The 19,632-nt window shown below is 41.3% G+C and overlaps 1 protein-coding gene across 1 annotated transcript; it reads right to left on the reverse strand.

The window, feature by feature from the left end:
• Positions 1–322: 322 nt before the first annotated feature.
• Positions 323–17,853, reverse strand: adat3 (adenosine deaminase tRNA specific 3). The gene is made up of 2 exons (XM_047047667.1): positions 17,729–17,853; positions 323–1,756 (listed from the first exon to the last, which is right to left on the reverse strand). Exon 2 carries the CDS (start codon positions 1,733–1,735, stop codon positions 689–691), a length of 1,047 nt encoding a protein of 348 aa, XP_046903623.1. The 5' UTR covers positions 1,736–1,756; positions 17,729–17,853; the 3' UTR covers positions 323–688.
• Between the last annotated feature and the right edge of the window lie 1,779 nt (positions 17,854–19,632).

Below are 19,632 nucleotides of genomic sequence, written 5' to 3' on the forward strand. Positions count from 1 at the left end.
CTGCATAGGCTCTGTAGCTAGAGGAAACGAACGATTAGTTCATTTCCCGACTCGGTCTTTCTACGAGTCTTTGGATCCTTTTTTCACATGACCCGCATTGTATTTTCTAGTAGAGGAAGCAGTTTCCTCATTCCCTTTCGAGTGGCCGCTGTTTTAGTAGAACGTGAATGACATTCGCTCAAGTCATCATACTGACTGGTTTTGTTATTTTAACTTTTTTTCCCACTACATTTACACTTACAGTTTAGTGCGGTGTAATTGTTTGCCGTAATTAAATGCTAGTGTGATAATAAATGACCAAATCATACAAACTGTCATGATACATTATTTTAATGCAGGAATTTCTTTTGAAATAGTATCTACTGGTGCACATGTCATGCACTAACCTAAATGAGAATATGATACGTGTTTGCAGTGGATGTATATCATATGTATTTCATAATCACACGTGAACCCCGTCACAAGAGGATTTCTGCGCTCAGTTCGGCACTGGTTTCGAAGTGAAATTGCTAAAAGAGGGCCATCGTGTTCTAAACTTCAACCTTTGAGGAAAAAAATAGGACACAATAAGACACCATTGTAAAACTGGTCTCACATTTAATGACTAGTCTAGGTTACCAGAAATGCATGTCTTAAAACCTGATCATTTAGTTATACCTCTGAAGTTATTTTGGTGTGGCACACAGACTTATGTACATAAATCCTCACAGTGTTGTCTCATGACTCCTTTAAAAACCTCAAAACAATGATTCAGACCTTTTTGAGTATGGATTTTGTATTTAGTACCAAGTGCACCATCAGCAGAGGTTGTCCCATAAAAGACACGTCCTATGCGGGAATGAACCAGTGCCATGGCACACATAACACAGGGCTCTCGCGTGACATATAGATCATATCCTGTACATATGTACTGCTGGTCACCCTTCTCTCCACTGGTCACATCTTGCTGGATTATGGAGGTTGGCAATATTTCCTTATATAGAGGTAAGGAATTGGAGAGTGTAAACTTGCAGGCAGGGTATTTTTCATAGATGTAGGCCCCTCCTCCCTGCTTGCGAGCCACAAGATCAATGCAGACCATGACTGCATGATGAAATGGGTGATTGTTCCTTCGACAGTCATGACCTACCGCTATGATGTTCTTTGTCTCACGATCAACCAGTACAGCCCCCACAGCCTCCATGCCACTCTCCTGTGCAATTTTGGCAGCGGCAACTGCAACTACCATGTGTGCATTCATTCTTATTTTCTGTGTATCTGTGAAAAGCTGTCCTTTCAGAGCCAAAGTAATCAGTTTGTCTTCATGGAAGGAGGTGGGCCAATGCTTGCCAACTTGCTCAAACTGATTTCTTGTTAAAGGAGCACATACTGGTATCCTGACTAGAAAAGGGTCCCCTAAAGAATCATACCTAAATCTTTCGGCTGGCAACAAAGCTGATATGTCCATCTTCTTCCTACAGTCCGATACATCGCCAACAAGGCATAAAAGTACTTCTAGAGAGTGAGAACTGCTTTTACTAGCCCGCACTCTCTTAATATGCTGAAGTCCTTGCAAAGGGTACAGTGAAGAAAGCTCCTTTATCAAACTAGATGTGTATTTCTTGTTAAGTATGGGAGCAGCAAAAGCCTCGATCAGTTCAGGATCTTGTGACTGCTCATCAGATAGAACTGGGTAAGCAACCCATAAATCAATGTCACGTTCAAATTCTCTCTTCTTTTTTGATTGTGGCTCCATTTTCTTCTTTTTCTTCTCTTCCTGTCAAGAGATTTCCAACCAAATATTAGACCAATTAACATATTTTATTATTGGTGACCATGGTGAGCTAGCAAATCAACATGGTGTTACTACAATGATCATACAAACATTTTAAATGTAAATCTGAATCCCATCTTTCAAACATTTTGTCTTTAAAAAGCAATAGATCACTGTTTATCCTACACAGTAGCCCTACTGCTAACCGTCTTCACTTCAGTGTATTTAAATTGAACTTTCAGTGTATTTTAATGGGCTTTTAATGGGCTTTCAACTTCAACCCGTTTTTTTTTTCTTGCACTACGTATCAAAGGTATCCTGATGACATCCAATAAAACATTATTGTCTAGACCAGGGGCGTACACAGACGTTGTTAACATTCGGGGCTTAGCCCAAACCTAACATCAGACCTTGAGTATGCTTAATGTGACCTCAGCTAGGAACATAAAAATAGAATGCCAGCAACAACAAAAAAACATTAATTTGAGCTTTATGTAATATAAACATTACATTAGACTCATTGTTATCATGACTGTAGGTACCAAATCCGATTATATCATAAATCAAAAGGCAATTTCAGTTTTTATAAGTTAGATTGTTATCTTTAGCTGCTACTGTTTTCGAAAAATCCCAAAACACCCAATGTTTCTGCCTATGTTCTGCCATTTCTTTTCTTGTCTCTTCCCGCTGTCACTGACCGTCACTCAGCCCGGAATATGAGACCTCCTCGGACAGTTAGTTAGAGCTAGAGACGTTACCTTAGGTGGTGGGCCGAGCCCGCGTATCTGCTTTAGTTTTTTTAATGACCTGTCCCCGTCGATGGAGGAGCTGGATTTCATCAACGTAGTTCTTTCTTAAAACATTTTCGTTTGTTGGCACATCCAATTCTTGCACATTTTTCCTGTAGCTTAGTTCAAAGTTAGCAACTTTATCAGGCAATCGTCTCAATTACCTAACTCTGTATCATCTTGTTAGCTAATTGAATGGTTCGTAACAGGATCAGCTGATAGTGAAAACAACCTAGGTGACCATGCGTCAAGTAGCTAGCCTGATAATTTGCAAACATTAGTGCCTTCAAGTTGACATAATTCTGAAGTACCATACGCAATTTCACCTTGGTATGTCAAAATATGATTGAATTCTATTGAATTGCTCCACAGCGCGCTCCAAATGTTCACAGACTCATCCTCCCCCTTGACACCAGGGTGACACCCTGTCCCGCTTGGGTTGTGTCACACAGCATTTTCACCCCTTGTCCCGCACGTCGCATATTGAAAATATTGTGCGATACAGCAAAAGCAAGACAGGTGGTCACCCTACTTGACACACGCGCAAGCTTGGCGAGACGCACACACATCCTTTCTGGAAATGGTGTGCTGACCAAACCCCACCCTTGGTCTTTAGCTCCTGTTTCATTTCGCTTCTAATTGCAGCTCGCCGTTACGAATATAAATTATTCTTCGGAGGCCATTGTTGTTTTCAACTGGAATCGCTTGATAGCCGTGTTGGAGGCAGCCACGTTCGGTAAGTCCTATTTTTACACATTTTAAGAAAAAATCAATGATTGGGTTCGTGAAAGTACACTACTCTTGAATTATGGTGAAGGTTTGAGCACTTTGAGACCTTTAGATTGTGAGTTTGAAGTGACGGAAAACCAAACTCAGAAAGTAGCTAGCTTTTTCCCTCTGTGTAATTAGTGATCATCTCGATCATAGTTAGCATCTCGGCGAATTCATCAAAAAGGTAAAGGAGGGCAGCTTTTAGGAGAACAAGCGATTCCCCACAGACCTAGGCTCAGAATTGTTATTTGGGCTGGAAAGTCTTTGTAATTGGAGTGAGTTAGGACACAAGGGAGACCTACGGTGGCCCTGAAGTGCAAATCACACCCCCTGATATGAGTACATCCCCCAAATGAAAACACTTCCCCCAAATCGGATGACTTGTTCACCTTCCCCCAATACAAAAACACGCTCCCCCAAATGGAAAACGACATTACATTAGGGCTGCCACTAACGACTATTTTTCTATCGATTAATCTGTAGACTATTTTATCGATTAGTCGATTAATCTAAACGATACATTTTCCTTAAAAAAAAAACACTTTTTTTCAGTTCATTTTATTTTGAAAACGACAAACTGTATATGTCATTGACAAACAAACAAAGGCTTACAAATTAAAGTGCTAAACTGTAGGTTTAAACTATCAATTCCAACGTTAATTAAAATATTTAGATAAGGTACATAACATATCCAAACATACACAAACACACACCCCTTTTAAACCAAAAATTCCAAGGTGCTGGTTCTCGGCTGGTGCTTATGCCAGTTCGGTAATGATTCGATAGCAATACTCGCCAATTATCTAAAAAGCAGGTAGTCTACATTTACCACGCACTAGAGCCGGAGTAGGGCTAACATCTTTAAATCACTTCATACGCCTCCATTGTCCTAGCAACGCATCATGGTTACGGTTAACAATTCCCAGGATTGGCACACAAAGAACACTGACATATTGCGCAATCGACTTTTATTTTGAAGGCTCCACAAAACCTGGCATATGGGGTATCGCCATTTACAGCTAGCGCTAAGCTACAAGGATAACTAGCTCTTTTCAGAGCCAGTCCAAGCCAGTTAGAAAAAATCGTGTAGAGGGGGGGGGGGGGGGGGGGGGGGGGGGGGGCCCTGGACGCACAGACCTAGTTGGCTTTAGAGGACTGCCACCGGGGCATGGAAGCTCCTATTGGCTAAACCAGTAGGTTTAGGTGTCTATCAACAGGTCAGAGTGTAGCGGCCATTTTAAGACTATCCCCGTGTTTCTACTTGACCCAGATCTTATGCTATGAGCTAAAGTGCGTTGAGAGACAGAATTTTTTTTTTTTTACGAAGTAACAATGAAGCAACAAGATCGTGGCTATGTGTGGATATAATTCTTTGTTTGGACAACTACTCGACATGGTTTGATACTTTGGACCCTTGGGAATGTAAGCAGATGAGGTTTTGATGAGTTGTGTGCATACCTGGACATTCCTAAGTAATCGAAGGTAAGTACAACTTTTTTCTCTGGCATTGTTGAATGAACGGTCACCGGACAAAGACGTTGACGGTACTTTCTGTTGCAAGTTGAGCTTGAATTGGTTTATTTCAATGGAAGCACAAGAATCGTAGCTTTCCAACAATGTATAACATGTGTACTAGTCGAAAAAAATTATTTATGATTTTTAATGCGTAATAACTGGGGGAGGAGGGGGCAGTGTTTCGGGCCCGCACTGAAAACAGGTTAAGAAACATGTATATAGTTATAGTTAATATTTTCTTAAAATACTGGGACATTATAGACTATATAAGCATGCCACGGATTAAAAGGCTTGGTAGTCAAAGCTAGGTAGACCCAGAGCCATATAAAAAGAGAGTTGGGACATTTCCATAGACTTCCATTGTGGTCTAATCGAAGAAGGTAGAAGTAAAGTGTGTCATTTGCGACCTAGTCCCAAACATTCAACCCCATTCATGTTCAGTGTCATCAAGTTAATCAAGTTAGCTGATTTTGAAAATACTTTTAAAATAATGCAGTAATTTGATCAATTTACCAGCTAACTTGCTTCGTTACACTGAACATGACTGGTGTAATAGTTTGTGAAAGACCCATAAGACACATATTTCCGACGAGGCAAAATCCCGGACAAATTTGGAATCCTTACCGGGCGCATTTTGTAGGTCTCGAAAAGAGGACATGTCCGGGTAAAAGAGGACTTCTGGTCACCCAAATTTTATATAGCAAGCTTTACTTCAAGTGTATTGTAAGATTTAGCTTGTTAGATTAAATGCACATCTGATTAGAGCTAGCAACAATGAATTCTATTCAGTCCCCTATCGTCCAGCTAGGTGTCGACAGTCAGCAGGAATTTTGGGTCCACTCACTTAAAACAAAACGACCCTCTCACTGGACATATTGCATAATGAAATGTTTTATTGAATGCAATTGGTTGCCTTGTACGTTCTGTTCTATTTACCAAACGCCTGTCTTAAATTGAGCTGGTGTGAGCTACAGTATGGTAGTTAGCATAGCCATTTCTAACTCTGCTTGACAATACTGCTGCCTGCGTAGTGTTATAAGTTAATGTAATACATAAATGTTAATAAAGTATCAGACACTATACATAATACAACACACCAGTCAATCATCCAGTATAGCGTCTGTATGTTTTCTTTTTAGGTGCTCGTGCATAGCGCAAGTGCTGCTGTGGTATGCCATTGCAACTTTGCACAGTGTACAAACCACCTTATTGTTTGGAGATAGCGTTAAATCGAAGTATTCCCATACTTTTGAAGCCTCGGGTATTTGGGGACTCGGGTTTCGGAACCTAGTCTACTCTGCTGCAGCTGCCATGATATTTGAGAGTTGACTGGAGACGACCAATGACTTGAGCCAACAACTGATTCTCTTTGCAAGCACCAATTACGTTGTGATATTGAAGAACATTTATTATAATGAATTGAAGCGTTTTGTATTTTCTTATAATAATAAAAATAAAAAGATCCGTCGATTTCAAATATTGATGTCGACGCATTTTCAGCGTCGACGTCGTCGATGACGTCGACGAATCGCGGCAGCCCTACATTACATTAACTAAAAAACACATTACATTAACTCTGAACGGAAAGGGTAGGTACTACACTTTAGCGCTGATTAGATGCAGTAGGCTAACTAACAAGAACTATGAAATTGATCGACAGAAGTACAAAATGCAATAGCCTGGCAGAGTTACGTGCACCAGAACATTTGTTTGGCTATAGAAGAATGTAGCAAATAGTAGGCTACTTAGGCAAAAGTATTTTGTGTTAAATGTAAAAAAAGATAGCCAAACAACTATCCTGGTCCACGTTACTCTGTCATTGTGGCATTTTGTTCTTCTATAGTGGATTATTAGTTTTTTTTTCTGAAAAGTCCTGCTTCCTTCAACTGCGTTTTTAGCGTGTGCATAGGCTAGTTATATTGCGAAACGTTAACAGCATATGAGATTATTTTACAGGAATGACCCTGATTAAAATAAAGAGTAGTGTCATGACTCTGAATTGTAAACATTAATGTTTCCTCTTTCCTTCCAACCAAAACGATCAAGTTCATGATAATGACAGTTACGTGGACTAGTTGTTTGGCTATCGATGTTTACGCATATGAATTTATGCTTTTGCATACGTAGCCTATGCTACATGCTTCAATACCCAAATAAATGTCCTGGTGCACGCAACTCTGAGGCTATTGCATTTTGTACTTCTGTCGATCACTTTCTTATTTCTTGTTAGTTAGCCTCCTGCATCCAATCAGCGCTAAAGTGTAGTACCTACCCTTTCCGTTCAGAGTTATTGTAATGTGTTTTTTAGTTAATTTAATGCCGTTTTCCCTTTGGGGGAGCGTGTTTTTGTATTGGGGGAGGTGTTTTCATTTGGGGGATGTACTCATAGGGGGTGTGATTTGCACTTCAGGGCCACCGTAGAGACCGCATAGGCTTAGGCGGCAGCCATGCTTTGGTTGCGTCATGTTCATAAATTCACAATTTTACAGTTCGACGAGAGACGAGCAGGGCAGCCTTCAAGAGAATTGGGGAATTGTGATTTTAGCCAGATGTTTTTTTTGTGATTTGTGGGAAACTTGTAAGTGGAGTGAGACTGCATCCCGGGGGTACATTGTTTTGACGTTAGCCTCAAGAGCCACACTTGGCTTACTCACTGGCAGTGTGTAAACAATATTGTATTTCACTCAATTCTACTCCAAAAACGTCAGGGAGGACTGCTTTTTGTAGATAAGAGCCTGCCGAAGATAGCCAGTTTATAGGATATTTCAAAGCAAGCCTATTTCATTCGTCATTTGCCCGAGAAAGCGACCTACGTTAGCCAGGCTAGTTTCACTCGGTCAGCCTATTTAAAGGTCTCTGACAGTCAGAATCACTGTTTATAGGCAAAGGTCAAGCTGGTCTTTTCTCAGATGTGTATATATTGACCAGTTTAGAGCTTAATACTCTATACCCACTAAATACCCATGTTTTGAGTGACTTTGCATGGCCGGGTCTCCATCAGGTCAACACATTTGTATTCAAGTTCAACTAATGCCACTGCATTTCACAGTCAAAACTGTAGTTTGTCAAGTGTAGATGTAAAAAGCTTCATTCTTCACAACTGACATGGATCCTTTCTTCCCTTTTACAAGTCTGGAGGGTCATGCAGAGGCCTGCTCAACAGAGTTCAACAAAGGATACTGAGAAAAACAGACCCCTTGCTGTATGGGGTGCCGTTTGTAAAAGGTTGCACGTCCGTTAATCCTGATAATTTTTCGCACATTTAGCACAAATAAATGCAGCACAAATTTTAACAGTCACTTTTTTAACATTTAGAGGGAAATTCATCTAAATACATGTCATAACTTATCCAGAGCAATGTTCTGCAGTATGCAAAATAATAAAATAATATTTTATAGAATGGTTAAATCTAAATGTTAAATCTAAATGTTAAATCTAAATAGTTGAATATTTAGCTAAATTTTTAGAGACGAGCCAATAGACCAATTATCACCCTACGTCACACAACTGTCAAGCAGTCTCAAGTGCGCATGTTGGTTGCAAAAGACAAACTTCTCCCCGGTCTATTACACTTGGAGTGTCAATCAGGTCATCATATATCTCTGGCCACTGGATTGCAGGGCTTGATATTTACTTTTTGAGGCTCTTGGCCTTTGGACAAATACAGTTACGTTTCACTTTTCTATGCACAAAAGTCACTTGACCCCGATACCCTTAAATGGCCTGACCAAGTGATCGGACAAAACTAGCCTGGCTAACGGAGGTCGCTTTCTCAGGCAAATGACAAATTAAACAGGCTAGGTTAAAGAAATCCGAGATGCTGGCTATCTTCATCAGGCTCGTATATACATTAGGCAGTCCTTCTGGTGTAAAATGGAGTGAAATACAACATTGTGCACACTGCCAGTGAGCGAGTCTGACTGAGGCTAACGTCAAAAGAGTGTGCAGTCTCACTCAGATTGCCAGTTTAAACAAATCGGAAAAACAATCGGACCAGCTGGCTAAAAGCAGAATTCCCATATCTCTTGAAAGCTGCTCGACTTTTTAAATGTAAAATTGACTGTAAAACTGTAAAATTATGAACTTTGTGACATGACGTGAAGACATGGTTGCCGCTCGACTATGCGGTCTGTACCGGGCGACATTCTCATTCAAATTTCAAGACCTTCGTGACCCAAATCAAAATTCTGATTCCGACAGATTAATGGGTAATCGCTTTCTCTTTTAAAGGCTGTACTCCTCGACCTTTTTGGTCTTTTTAAATCGAACTATTTGTATTATCCGTGTGGTCCTTTTGCCATTAAAAATGCTATCCTTTCCCGGTTTTCTGCAGCCACATTGCGCGCGCATCCCGAATGTTTACAAACAAATAATTGGTCTATAGCCGAGCTCCTGGCAGTAGCAGTACACACAGCCCCGCCCATTCCCGGATCAGTGGGTGCAACGTGGGTGACAGGACTCAAACATGGCTAGTTCTTTCCAGTTAGGAGAGATCGAACGCCCAGTTATGGCAGGTGTAAGTGCAGCCTCCAAGAAGCAGGTCCACCGGCGGTGCCGTCCGCATCATTAATGGTAAGTTGTTTTACTTTGAACTTCTTAATACTTAATTACTTATTATTTAGATTTAGATTTAACATTTAGATTTCACAGTTCTAAAAAATATTATTGTATTATTTTGCATACTGCAGAACATTGCTCTGGGTAAGTAATGACATGTATTTAGATGAATTTCCCTCTAAATGTTTAAAAAAAGTGACCGTTAAAAGTTGTGCTGCATTTATTTGTGCTAAATGAGCGAATAATTTGCAGGATTAACGGACGTGCAACCTTTTACAAACGGTGCCCCATATTGATGGACTACCCCCCTCTAGCTGGACAGCTTCTCTTCAGCCCTGACCCCAGGACAGTTTCATCCAGCTGGCCTGCCCTGACTGCAGGTCCAGACACAGTAGCTCTGCAGACTTCTTTTTGGAGGACATTGATGAAAAAGGATAAACCAGCATTTTTTACTTTCATGAAAGTCTAAACGTTTAATCCTTTCCATGTCACAGCATGCCAAACTGCTGACTTTGAGTGTCTAAAGCAGTGGTTCCCAACCCTGGTCCTCGGGACCCCCTGTCCTACCTGTTTTAGATGTTTCCCTGCTCCAATACACCTGTTTCAAATGAATGGGTCGTTATCCAGCTCTGCAGAAGCCTGTTAACGACCTATTATTTGAATCAGGTGTGTTGGAGCAGGGAAACATCTGCATCTAGCACTACTAGATAATCAGCGTCAGCGCTCTTGGGTATCCAGCATGCAGTGCGAAATGTCAAAAAACGCAAAAACTTGTGGAAAATTGTTCGTTCATATCAGCCATGCGAGGGATTTCAGTTGTTGTATTCGTTCAGTTAATGTCAGGTAATATACTCTTGTTGGTCACCCTGATTGTGCATGTTGTGTATGTGCATGTTGTGTAGTTTAATGGGGGCAGTGAGTCGACTACAGTATAGCCATAGGCTAGTTTTGCAAGGAATTGATCATCACTTCTGCCCTAGCCTAGCCTTGTCATACTCATAATTCTGGTCAGAATATGAGTCTGAAAACTCTCCGTTGGGCTGTGACTACGGGGCGTGTTTCAACCGAGCTCGTAAAACAAATGGCTCTTCGCTCAATTGGATAGACCTACAACCAATCAGAGCAACGTAATATGTTGTTTTTACATTACTGTTGATCATCTGTCCATCATCGTATAAAGCCTGCCCTGGCAATTTCATTGGTCCGTTCCGATTCTGTTTTTTTTGTAGTTGTCCCCAATACGAGACCCTCCAGACCCAAATTTTTTTGTGGGCGGGTAGAAGTTGGGCTGGCAGCCAGGCTAGCCCTAGCCCAGTGACACCCATGACTACTGTGAAGTGTGCATTTACTGAGGCTCTGGAAAGATATCAACTCAAGAAGAGTTTAAAGGTCCACGGTATTCAGGCCGTTTTCGGGATCTCTGTGTCAATAAATCAAATATAGTTTTGACAGATGTTTTTTCAAACCTCATTGGCTTCAAGATGACATAATTCTGAAGTATCATGTGCAATTTTACCTTGAAATGTCAACCGTTCTCAACCTGACCAAAGATAATACTCTGACCTTTCTATTCATAAAATCTCAACAGTGGGTGTGTAGCAGAGAGGATAAAGAGACTAACTTATAACCTTATGCTCATGAGTTCAAATCCCCATTCAGCCTATTGTTCTTGGCCAAACATGAAGTCATTTTGCTCTCTTGTTGTCCACCTCTCGACCTTCTACAATGTACATTTTTATAATATTTTGCAATTTTGCGGAAGAACCCGCATTGCTGCTTGCAGCTATATTTAAATACTTGCTTTGATTTAGCTGGCTGTGCTCAGGATAGCCAAAAAACTAAAAGAAATATGAGAACATTATTGAGACGTTTTTATACAACAAATACCATAGTATGTAGCATGTTGAAAGTGTTTATGTTAACGTACGATAACGATGGATCGTAGCTGTTACGAGGGTTCTCTACGATCAAAATAACGATCCATCGTTATTCTTACGCGCGTTTCCCGAACATAAGAGCGTGTCTCTTAAGTTGCACTTAACAAGACGCTGTCCATTGTACTGAAATGTGATTCTTCTGACGCAACTTTAAGACATTAAAATTAAAACGTTAACCCAACATATTTGATGAATTAGGGTACACAAAATATTTTCTGTCGCTACAGAAAACTTTACATTTATTATAGGCTACTTATTTGAGTACTTTTCAATGTACATTGTATGATGCTACATGAAGGCAAAGACAATAAGGTGAACTTGCAAACTAAGCTGCATCTGATTTTTACACCGGTGTTAGGACCCTGCAATCAGCGACACAGGATACTAAATACCAATAGGAGGTCTTGGAAATTAAGTAGGCTTGTCTCTAAATTGAGGTGAGGAAGCTCTTGTTTGACGAAATGAAGTTCACAAGACCCTCAATTTCTGTGCCTATTCTTCTGCCCAATCAAAAAGGTAGTGTCAAATTTAGGTTGCCTTATAGCCTAAGCATACAATGTTTATTTAAATTAAGTAAAGGCTGAATTGTGTATTGTATCATATATTCAGTGTTGCCTGTCCAATCCTTACATGTTCACCTTATATATCCATGTGAGGGGCAGGAGCAGGGAGAACAAACTCCCATAAAACAACTATTTCTCAAATTACTTGTGCCTTGGTTTTTAACTGTTCTTGGTACTACACTTTCCATAGGCAAGTATGTATATATTAGGGATGCACGATAATATCTGCACAACATCGGTATCGGCAGATAAAAGCTTCAAAACGTAATTATCGGTATCTGCAGATACTAAACTTTCTGCCGATGTACCTGGCCGATAAGGTGACGTGAAAATGATGCGCACGTAAAGCAAATGTTTTAGTTACTATGAGCGCCAACAACGTGTTTCAACATGTTGGCTGTGTGGCAGAACTTCACTGTATCAAAGGATTATGACAAAATGGCTATTTGCAGAGTTTGTAAAGTGTCAGTGATGCGAGGAGGGGCAAAACGACAATCGTTTAACACTACCAACTTAATTTCACATCTCAAATGCCATCATGCTGACCTAAACAAAGCTTTTCTAAAAGCTAAGCCAGAAAAAACGGCGCCAGCTAAGACCTGCCAGCAGCCTCTACTTCAGTCACTTGACAAGGCTAAGAAATTAGCTAACGACCACCCAAAGGTGAAAGCTCTGAACAAAAAAATAATTGAGTTTATTGCTCTTGACAATCAACCATTCAGTGTGGTGGAAGATGTTGGCTTCAGCAGGCTATTGATGCACTTAGAGCCACGTTACGTTATGCCTAGCCGTCGTTATTTTTCTGATGTGGCCTTACCCGAACTCCAAAGTGCGGTCTCCAATTACGTAGAGAAGCTCCTCACTGATGCCACCCATATCAGTTTTACTACAGACATCTGGACATCTAGTGTGAGCCCTGTCAGCATGTTGAGTCTTACAGCTCAATGGTTCGATGAAGACTTCATACTTAAAAACTGCTGTACTACAATCTCAGGAGTGCTCAGGTTCTCATACAGCAGCTGCAATAGCATCCGCTTTTGACGGCATGTTTGGGAAATGGAAAATAGCGAAAGAGACTGCATGTAGTGGTACGTGACAATGCGCGCAACATGGCAAAAGCAATGGTGGACTATGGTGTGCCAAGTCTCCCATGCATGGCTCACACGCTTCAGTTGGTTGTGCAAGAAGGTGTCCTGTCCCAGCGTAGCATTGCGGATGTTGTGACCGAGGGAAGGAGAATGGTGGGGCATTTCAAGCACTCTCAGGTTGCATACAGTCGCTTAGAAGATGTACAGAGGGAGCTCGGAATGCCAATAAAACATCTTCAACAGGATGTTGTGACTAGATGGAATTCGACATACTAAATGATGCAGAGCCTAGTCGAACAGAAGAGGGTGCATATGCCGCGGATTTCGAGCTCCCTGCAACACTGACAGCAAATCAGTGGGGAATGCTTGAAAACATGATCACTCTTCTCGCTCCCTTTGAGCAGCTGACCAGAGAGATAAATTCTGCGGAGGCCTCTGCTACTGGTGTGATCCCCACTGTTGTGGCCCTTACACGACTACTTAGCCGGCCCAGTGACACAGACAGGGGCGTACAGACAGCCAAACGTACCCTGTTGGAAGCTCTCAGTAAGCGCTTTAACGGTGTGCAACGTGAGGCACTTTATTCGGTGGCAACAATGCTTGACGCTCGTTACAAAGATCGCTACTTTCATTTGGAGGAGAAGAGCAGTGTACGCGACCTGCTTCTGAAAGTCTTGAATGAAATGGATAGCAGTGGAGATGGCGGTACGGGGAATCCTCCAAAGAAGACCCGAACAGGATTGCTGTTGGATGCATATGACGAAATTCTGGAGGAGAACATGGTGTTTGAAGGGCCAGTCAAAACCAAAATCACGTCACGGGTAGGCTTAACGCCTTAATTTATACACTAGGCCAGGGGTGTCCAATCCTGGTCCTCGAGGGCTACTGTCCTGCATGTTTTAGATGTTTCCCTACTCCAGCACACCTGATTCAAATGAATGGTCATTACCAGGCTTCGACAGAGCTTGATAACGACCCATTCACTGAAACACGTTGGTGAAAGGGGTTATAACAGCCGAAAACACGATTGTCAGCTTTGCCGTTTCATTTGAGAACATTTCCATTGTGTTGTGAACAGTGTATTGTGAAGATTTACATTGTGTAGCGTCCGTAACGTCACGTCCATGACACATCATTAAAGTTTTTAAAAAGGGCAAGATTTGTTAATTAAACTAACCATTGGTATAAATAAGCTTTGCACAGAAACTTTGGATGTTGTAGCATCAGCACTGTTTGATAGGCATAAACTTATTCTACAAAACGTTACGGACGTTACTTGGCCATGGAACTCACTGACTCATAAACCAGAGGCTTAATGCATTTAAGGAGTTGTGCTTTTAACTCAAACTGCGCATACACAATGCTCTATCATTCCCTTGTCAATCAGGAAAATGCTAAATGGTAACATTTTATTGAAAACTGGAGTCCATTTACCCCGTTCTTGAAATGGTACAAACCGGCCATTTGTCAAATGTTTTTTTTGCATGAGTGCACAACTTGTATATTATGTAAAATAGTGCAATTGTCTATAAATTTAGATCAGAGTGATTACATGCAACAAAATATAGACCTAAGTGAACATTTTAACAACAGTTATATTTGTGTGGGCACAACTTTGTCTTTCTATGGTAAGGGTGACCTTTGCATGGAATTGCCCTATAGCTAAATGACCAGCTAACCAAACCCAAACCTTCCTTATCTTATCCCTATTTTCTTCTGTCTCTGTTTTTGTTTAAAACGATGCTTAAGCATCCCACAGAGCCATGCTCGCGGTGACTATGTTTTGAATGATCAGTTGCGAGGGGCGGGAGGCTAGTCTTTACTCACACACTGTGCTCGTAAATATTTTTTGTACTTCGCGCACACCAAATTTTAGGGGCATATGCGAGTGAAATAGTTGCACTGTTGAGCCCTGAATTGGCTTATTATTGTCAACAATGGAGACTTGCTACGAAGTTGGGGTGCAGATGTTGAGGATTGTCCTGCAAAGAAAGCTGGAGTTGGCACATTGCGACTCAGACAGTCGAAGTAGCCTACTGCATTTTATCTTCATCTGATTCACAACGTTGAGGTGCTTGTTTATCGCAGTTGTTTTCCCCCCTTACAATAAATTGCTTTAGAACATATATTACACTTTGCTTCGCTTTTATCTTTGGCTTTAATCAAATGTAGCCAAGCCTTTGACCGTTTTGTGCGTTCTGCCATCGTAGCTAGCAACAAAAGGATAAATGACGGAACTTCTCATCATTCCGGCCAAACCCTCCATCTCCCACGACCTCTCAATCACCCTGGGATCTGCGACAGTGACCCCCTCATCCTCTGCCAGGAACCTTGGGGTTACCATGGATGACGAGCTCTCCCTCACGGCCCACATTGCTGCGGTCTCCCGGTCGTGTAGATTCGCCCTCTACAACATCCGGAAGATCAGGAGATACCTGTCTGAGCACTCCACCCAGCTGCTTGTCCAAGCAATGGTCCTCTCCAAGTTGGACTACTGCAACTCGCTGCTCGCCGGTCTCCCAGCATGCGCAACCCGCCCTCTTCAGAGGATTCAGAACGCAAGGCCCGCCTGGTCTACAATCTACCCAGACGCTCCCACGTTACCCCGCTCCTCATCTCCCTCCACTGGCTACCCATAACGGCCCGCATCAGATTCAAGACCCTGGTACTGACCTTCCGAGCAGTGAACGGGACTGCACCCGACTACATCAAGTCTCTCCTGCAGCCTTACACCCCCACCCGCCACCTACGGTCCTCTTCAGACAACCGCCTGGTGGTCCCACCGCTCAAGACCGCCCGGTCCCAACACAAGCTCTTCTCCTGCCTGGCCCCCCAGTGGTGGAATCACCTCCCCACCTCCATCAGAGACACAGACTGTCTCTCCACCTTCAAGAGAAGGCTCAAGACGCACTTGTTCCAGGAGTACAACGGTACTTAGGAATGGTTTGTTGAACCCAATGCTAGTTTCCTCAAGAATCAGAATGACTCTTGCTTAGACTGTTGCTCTTGTTGGTTAGTGGTAGCTGATTTAAACTGTTGTATTATATTTAATCCTATTTTTATTGCTTTCCTACAGGTACACTTGCACTTAGAGATTCATGTTGTGTATTGTCATTTGCTTAACTACATGCTCTTATGGTTTCTTCCCTTTAGCACTTATTTTTGGTTGTTCACAATGTGTACTTCTGTTTTTGGCTACCTGCAATGCTTTGGGGTTTTGCTTGTTGTTATTATCAGTGACCTATGCACTTTGTAAAGCTCTGTCTTGGAAGTCGCTTTGGATAAAAGCGTCTGCTAAATGAATAAATGTAAATGAAGCAAAGTAGCGTGTGAGGCAATTAAATTCTTCTTTGTTTAGTTTAAAGGCTGCTGGCATGCCATTCAATTGAATTTAGTAATTTTATTAGCCAAACGTTGTATGTTTGTGCACCAGTGATTTGATTTAAATAACATTACTTATTTCTCGAGACAAAAAGTCAACAATACATTGTATTACTTAGTCTCGATAGCAGTTACTATCGATAAGCTTGGACCTTATTGATATTCGGGTTTTGAGAAATTTGGAACCGGGTCCTTACAGAACCGGTCCTCGATACCCATCCCTATACCTACATGCATACAGCATGATTGCAACCACTTGTGGACTTGAATACACTGCTAGCAATACAATTAATTGTGCACATGCGTGTATTATGCTAATGATGTTCGTTTTCCAAGTGTGCTGAGATGTCAATATGTATTGACAAGTGTTACTGATGTGGTATACCTACTCTTGGCCAATAACAATTACGTATGTCATTGATTCATGTCATTATGATATGTTTAGGCAACAAACACAAAACAATACTGTACATTTATTTGAACAATGTTCTGCACATTTCATTATCACTTAACTTAACTTACTCTGATGACTAATAGCAGCGCAATAATATAACAAATATGCTCGTTTAAGTGGAATGTTGCAATGTTTCTTTAGAGGATACCTGAATTAGACATTTGTTTTACGTTTTTCCATACATTTGAAGACCAGTCGACCACTGACAATATACCGGCTCACCAAAATGCACGTCAATGTTTACTTCCTACTTTACTCGCATTGAATATCGGGGTATACGATAGGTGGATTTTATGAAGGAGTCTTGTATACGAGCTCTAATTGGATGTGGACCATAGTTGTCCGGAAAACATGCCTGTGTCGACAAAGAAACAACATGTTGGTTCCTTGAAAAATGCGCAAGAACTGGACATGCCAACAAATATAAGGGTTGTAGAAAGGTTTTAAAGCGATACAGAAAAATCCAGCTCCTCCATCGCCTGGGATCGTTCAAACGATTTTGAGCTTCGGCCTGACATGCTTGAAACACTAGTTATTTTGACAGACTATAACGGCATGTTACGAAAACAGACGCATCTCACTGTTTTTTTTTTGGTCAAGATATTAAAATTACATTCGAGGCTACACTCAAAAGGTTGAGTGTAAAAATGGCTGGCGACGCTCCGGTGTGGACTAGAGAAAACCAATAGACTTGTACCTGTACTGTATTTGACATTCTTTCGTTTTTTGTCTTTCGCTTTGAAAAGTGAAACCCAAAGCAAGTTGATAAGCTACCACACTCGTCACTGCTAGCTAACCTACTAGCTAGCTAGCCAAGGAGTTGGCATTAAACAGTATGCATTCAAATATATCTAGCGTTTGCTTGCAAAATAAATTGCCAAGATAGTTACAACGTATTAAGCACTAAACCCATTTGCTCACCGATTTGAGTATGGTTCCTTTACTGGCGACGAATAACGTGGTCCAGGTGTTATACCTAGGGATGGGACATATGGCACTGACGCATCGATGCTTGTGTCGCAAAACCAATACGCACAGTTTCGAAAAAGTGGTTTGGAGCTTGTGTGAAAAGACGATGCCACGTGATTGATGACGTTCAATGCTTCAGACGTCACAAACTGGTTCAAAGTTTTGGCGCACTTCTAAACCTTAGAAGAGGGAAAGAAACCAGTGCTTGTCGTCTTAATAGGAGGTGAACACTACATTGGCAGAAGCGCAAACAGTTATTAATAGAGTACATAGTTATTATTAGAGGACGATTAGAGAATTATCATTAGCAGACGAGAAGAAGGTTATATTAGCATAAGACTAGTTCAGCAGCAGAAGAGAAGTTAGCAGAAGAGTATAGTTCATTAGCAGAAGAGTAGTACAGTTGAGAATTATTAGCAGAAGAGCAGAAAATAAAAGACGATAGAGTATGGATGCTACCGGAGTAAGAAAGCGATTCCCCTGAACCCTGTTATGGTACACTGCCTTTTTATATTGCACAAGCACACCCCCACAAGTATTCCCCCGATTCACAATACATATCACAAATGTAAGGAATGAGACAGCTATATAAGCAGAGTGGTTGTGTAAGCTACCGCTCTGTATCAGCAGCCATTTAATACTTCCATACACTTAAGCATTCTACCGCCCTTATACTGTTTGCAGAACATTACAAAGTGTGGTGTAGACCAGTACATCACAGTAAAACATATTTATTGTATGAAAATTACACAGTTCTCAATACACATGTATGGTTTTAATGAATGAATACGAAAATTAGACCATCACGTAGCCTTACAAAAATGAACGACATTGAATAATTAACGAGGCTAAGTACGACAGAAACTACTGGTATATCGCATTCAGTTGGTTGAAATGGATGCTATAATTTTAGCTGACCACTAGATGTCCCTGTGCTCTCCAATTTCAATGCGCCAATAGTTCGGCTCTTTGGTTCGGAGCAATCCGGAAGAAACCACCAAAGCTTCTCAAGGCATCGTTCGCCCATCCCTAATCTTAAGTCACTTTATAGAACGGGGCCCTCGTGACATTTCACTACAGATTCATAGCTGAAAGAAGTTATTCACTGCTTAGGCATGTAAGTTTCAAGATTCCAGCTGTTCTTATCAAATGCAACAGTCATTTAAGTCATGGTTACAATGGTAAACCAGCACAACAATTACAACTAGAGAGCATACAATTTCTGGGGAAATTGTGAGGGTGTGCTTGCGGCTGCCCCAGCTGCCCATAGTCTCCTGGTGTTTAAATATTTCAAAAAGCATTTAAATGTATGACTGCAGTTCTGACCATTGTGTTCCCTTGATAATAATTTTGTAAAAATTACATGTATCACTCAGATGGAGGAGAGGTGATACTGGTAAGGAGGAGGCCAAATGTAGCTCATGAAGATGCAGCGCTAGGTAACTTATTAAATTGTAATCAGATATAAACAACTTGTTGGTTGCCCAACAAGAGGAAGACACAGCATCTGCTTCTTCAACTCCTTAATCCTCACGAGGCAACTGTTGCACCTGGTTATGAGGTTGTAGGCTATGGGACATCTAATATTGCATTTGTCTAATTATGTGTAGGACCGTATTTCTCAAGTGGTAGGACGTTTTGATTCATAAGAGCATCTAAATGTAGCCTATCAACGTCAATATATTAATGTTTTCTGTTATTTTAAAGTAAGCTCAGAGACGTATGAATGTAGAGTTGCTCGCTATATGGAGTAGCCTACCGTATAGCCTACACCGTGAGCTGAGCTCGCAATGCCTAGCCTACGTGACACCGCTTTTTATGACACACTTCAAAGATGGTACCATTTAACCCTGTAA

This window comes from Hypomesus transpacificus, chromosome 23 (genome assembly GCF_021917145.1).
Source record: "Hypomesus transpacificus isolate Combined female chromosome 23, fHypTra1, whole genome shotgun sequence".
NCBI classification, from domain to species: Eukaryota; Metazoa; Chordata; class Actinopteri; order Osmeriformes; family Osmeridae; genus Hypomesus; species Hypomesus transpacificus.

Excerpts from the sequence above, each read along its gene's own strand:
- adat3 (XM_047047667.1), bottom strand. The coding sequence starts at position 1,735 with ATGGAGCCACAATCAAAAAAGAAGAGAGAATTTGAACGTGACATTGAT.